Source organism: Arachis ipaensis, chromosome B07, assembly GCF_000816755.2.
Source record: "Arachis ipaensis cultivar K30076 chromosome B07, Araip1.1, whole genome shotgun sequence".
NCBI lineage: Eukaryota > Viridiplantae > Streptophyta > Magnoliopsida > Fabales > Fabaceae > Arachis > Arachis ipaensis.
This window is the reverse complement of record NC_029791.2, coordinates 84,947,878-84,952,995: the sequence shown is the minus strand read 5'-3', so window position 1 is coordinate 84,952,995 and position 5,118 is coordinate 84,947,878. Positions and strand designations below refer to the sequence as shown.

General features: G+C 35.2%; 1 protein-coding gene across 1 annotated transcript in view; it reads right to left on the bottom strand.

The window, feature by feature from the left end:
* LOC110264669 overlaps window positions 1-2,102 on the bottom strand; it is a 6,844-nt gene extending 4,742 nt beyond the window's left edge. Inside the window, exon 1 of the mRNA XM_021106753.1 lies at window positions 1,534-2,102. Coding sequence (XP_020962412.1) covers window positions 1,534-1,980 — 447 coding nt within the window. The 5' untranslated portion in view covers window positions 1,981-2,102. The remainder of the gene's footprint in view (window positions 1-1,533) is intronic.

Below are 5,118 nucleotides of genomic sequence, written 5' to 3'. Positions count from 1 at the left end.
CAGAGTCCCAAGTCTTTAGGGGAGAATAGCATAACTCATTTCGCCGAATTTATTTAAAATCATTAAAACCTTGGCTTTCCGATTTGAGTAATAAAATAGGATCTAAGCCAAACCGAGTCACATAATCATTTACTTCTTTCAAAGCCGTTTCCTTTACTTAGGTAAAACCAGCTTCAACCCCCATGATAAATTCTAAAGCGTTTCAACTGTTCAAAATTGTTTTATTCTTGCAAAAGTTCAGAGTTCAAAGAGTACTTAAAACCTTTCTCAAAACATTTCTAAATAAAACTTGTCAATAGACATTCAGGTTCTTTCAAAGTCATTGAAACTTCTTTAATTGAAACCCCCAAGTCAAATTCAAAGGCATAAACCCTTTTCGCATTCAAACAGCTTTAAAACACAAGTTTCATCTAAATAACTTTCTCTTGAAAGAGATACAATGCCTTTCTTAAGAAGCAAGACTAAATCACAATTTCCTCTTTACTAACTCATTTCGAAAGCATGAATCATCCTTTTCTTGATAATTCAAATAAAATAGCAGAAGTCTTTAACTCATCATTTTCCAGACAACATTTCAATAAAGACTTGGATTTTATAGAAATTTTGACAGCACCTCCCCTAAAACTTGGACTTTTGCCACCCGGTTCGGGTCCCAACTAAACCGTTTCTCATTCCTTTTCAACAGCTCAAAACCAGAAATCAATTCAAAAGCAAGATAAATCCAACAGTTGCCTCAATGGCATACCTCAAGGAAACCATTTCAAAAATCAACTCAATATCAACCGATTTAACTCATTTATAAAGCTTTAAAGAATCAGTTGCGCAATAAATCATTTATCAAAACCAGAGCAGTTAAAGCAACCCAGGCTGGATTTCAAGAGCATTCTATCTTTCACATCATCAAAATAATTGACTCAATTCAAACCAATCCTCAACGGATTAAACTCATTTCAAATATTTAAAGAATCAACTTCAAACATTACATTTCACAAGCCACACAACAATTCAGCCAAGCCAACATCCATAATTGTTCGAGTCAATCAAATAATACATAAGGCAGATACAATCACTAATTACACCATATCTCACATCAGTATCCATATGTAATAATTCCAATAATAAACTGTAGTTTTCAAAAAGCGCCCCTACCTCAAAACGCAAATTCCATAACTCAAACGCGTCACAGAGTCCTTTCCGCCTCAACCCGAAATCAACAATCAAAATCCCGGTTCCGCGTGTCTTTCTCAATAGTAGAAACAGCCTCAACGCCACAAGTAAACTCGGGTTCTAACTCCTAGAACCATCAACATCACAATTACTTTATTACACGGAACAGAACACTAACGCAGAGCTCTCGAAACAGGAATACTTACTGAAACTAAGAAAGAACGGCTGAACCGAACCGTAGTGCCCTCTGAATCGGTTGGGCGGTAGCCCCGGCAGTCAGCCCCAAGCAGCAGCGGCGATCTGAACCACACGCAGCGACGATGAAGTTCCAGGAAACTCAACAGAAGGGAAACTCAACTTAAAAGCCTTACCGGCAATGGAGCTCGGTGGCGGCAGCGGCGTTCCCGGCAGTTGAGGCTCGGCCAGAAGCTCCGGCGACACAGCAGCAGTGATGTTTTCCGGCGGCAGAGGCTTACTGGCGCACCCCATGAGCGGCGATAAGGTTCCCAACAGCAGGTGGGCTTCACGGCGGCAGAGTAAGCACAACTGGCAACGGCGCGGCTGGAGGTCATGGCGCGTACGGCGGCAACGCGGAAGGACTCCGATGCGGTGGTTGGACCTCAGCTCGGCCTCAGATCCGTTCTCTCCTTCGCGCGTCTCCCTTTCTCTCAGCCTGGCTCGGCGACTCGCGGATGGACCGAATGATGGCGGCACGGGGACGGTGGCGCGACGGCGAGACGCGGATCGACGGCAGGGCGCGGCGGCATGTTCTGTTCTCTCTTCCCTTGCGTGACAGCCCTCAAAGCATGGCATGGTGGCGCGGCAAGATGGGACGGCAGCGCTGAGCAGGACGACGGCGCGATGGCGGCGGTGAGACTAGCACGCCAGCGCGAGTCTTCCCCTCCTTCTCCCTTATTCCGCGGCCCCTTCCCCTTACCCCCATTCTTCTTTCTTTTTTTTCATTCTTTCAGAGAGAAAGGAAGCTTTGTGTGCGTGTGCTGCCGCTGCTGGGTGTTTGGGGGGAAGGTTCGGTGGCTGTTAGGATTAGAGATTAGGGTTTCATGTTTTTGAAACTTAGGGTTAATGGTATTTTGGTAATTTCACATAAAATTGGGAATAATATAATAATTGAAACCCAAATTAAATCCAATACTAATTATATATAGAAAATACTATTTTCTCATCAATTTCACAAATTATTTTCAATAAAATGTCCAAATCCAAAATTTAGAAATAATATAATTAATTTCTCTATTTTCCAAAATAGCAATATCAATATATTAAAATATTGATTATTTAGTCCATATCATATAAAATCCTTATTATTTCATAACTATCAACTTTATAATGCAAATATAGGAAATAACCCAATAATTATAAGATTGGATAATAAATCCTAATTATTTCAAATTCAATTAATCAAAACTTGCTCTAAATTTATTTAATAAAGAAATTTCTGAAATTAAAGCTGTGGAAGTACTGAATTTGAAATTAGCTAATAATAGCCCTTTTTCAAAAGTTCTGGGTCTTACACTTCTTTGGCCTTAAATTTGCTAATTTTAATTCTCTCTTATTACCATTCGATGCCGTGATATGTTTGTTAAGTATTTTCAGGGTTTATAGGGCAGGAATGGCTTAGAGGATGGAAAGGAAGCATGCAAAAGTGGAAGGAACACAAGAAATTGAAGTTTTGAGAAGCTGTCAACGACGCGTACGCATGGACGACGCGTACGCGTGGCTGACGCCTACGCATGGCCAATGCCAAGTTCAAGCGACGCGTACGCGTGGGCGACGCGTACACGTGACAGAGCGTCTCGTGCTGCATTAAACAAAAAACACTGTAGGCTATTTCTGGGCTGCTTTTGACCTAGTTTCAGGCCCAAAATACATATTAGAGGCTACAGAGTGAAGCTGGAAGGGGAATAATACACTTTCATTCATTCACACTTTAGGTTTAGATGTATAATTCTAGAGAGAGAGGTTATCTCCTCTCTCTAAGTTTAGGGTTTCTTCTTTCAATTTCCCCTTAGGTTCAGATTTCAATCTTCCTATAATTTAGTTTTCTCTTACTTTTATTTGTTCTAGTACTTTAGTTATCTACTTCCCTTATTGATTTCTTTATTTTGCTAATTTAGTTTATGAGTTCATGTGTTACTCTCAATTTTCATTAATGCAATTTATATGTTCATGTTGATATTGCTTTCTTCAGTTCTCATTGTTAATTTCTTTCAATTGGTAGTTGTTAGATTTTACTATTATTGTAATTTTACCATGCTTTTATTTTGTGCCTACCAAATATTTGATAAAATACTTGGTTAGATTTTAAATTAGATTTTTGTATTCTTAGCTTGATTTGAATAATTCGGAGACTCTTGAATTGTCAAGTCTCTTGTTGGTTGGTGATTGAAAGTTGTTAGTTGGCTTGAGCTTCACTAACTCTAGTCTTTGATTAGGACTTGTGAACTCAAGTTGAATTGCTCACTTGACTTACCTTCAATTGTTAGAGGTTAACTAAGTGAGAGCAATTTACAATTTCCATCACAATTGACAATGATAATGAGGATAGGAATTCCGATTCTCAACCCTTGCTAGGACTTTTCTTAGTTGTTAGTTATTTTCCTTGTTATTTACATTCCTTGCTTATTAAACTCAAAACCCCAAAAAGATACAATCTCATAACCAATAATAAACTACACCTCCCTGTAATTCTTTGAGAGACGACCCGAGATTTAAATACTTCGGTTAATTTTATTGGGTTTGCTTAAGTGACAAACAATTTAAACATTGATTGAGGATTAATTGTCGGTTTAGAACTATACTTGCAACGCGATATTTTTGTAAAAATCTTTACCGACATTTTTCCTCCATAAAAAACATACAAATTAATATTAACCACTCTAAATTTTATATACTTATTTTTTGTAATTAGATTAAACAACAAATATTAAAAGAATATTATTCACTCAATTCGTGTAATGTGAAAAAAAAATTATTCCTATATGAACTCCTTTGCACATAGATTAAGAAAATAAAAAATAAAAAAGATTTATGAAACAACATAAATACAATAGATAAATTAAGTACACGACACACATGTCATACACTAGGGATCTAATAATATAACTAAATGTGACTTAGTTAATATTCGTTTTTTGTGTGAATACAACATAAACATATTAAAAAATATTTTGAATAGTTAATTTTAACTTTACATAATTGTTAATTTATCTTTTATTTAAAAAAAATATTTAAAGTAAATTAATTTTTTTAATAAATATATATTAATCTTTTTATAAATAAACTATATATAAATAATATAAAGTAGATTAAGTACATGATCTGAGTGTAGGACAGGCCATACACTATGAGTCTAAAGTATAACTAAATATCATTTAGTTAGTATTTATTGTTTGTGTGATTACAATATAAACCATATTTATTGAAGTTTTAATTCCTTTTGAATTATATATAACAGTTTAATAACATTTATGTAAGCACACAAACATAATAGCTTTTTACCTTTAAGTGAAATTTGTTAATATGGACTAGAAAAATAATAAGATTATTAGGCCTCTAGAAAGTAAAATATGGGACAATCTTATACATTGTACAATAAGACTTTTTCATGTTTCAGGTAACAACTGTTTATATGAATGGATAAGTACCAACAACTTTTTACAATGCATCAATATTTAACTGTAGTATGGATTTTACATTAGTATCATTCATAGCATTAATACCAACAATAAAACGATGGTGGATACTTAAGCAAATTAAAGAAACGTCTTTACATAAAAATATTTGATCTTGTGTATTGAATAGAGATGTATTAGATTTTCTGACATTTGGCATAGATTAAAAATGTTATCATTATTAAAAAATATGGTTATATTTTTAAAATCGTTAATTTGATTCTGATACTAATTTTTTAATATGTTTAAAATTTAAATT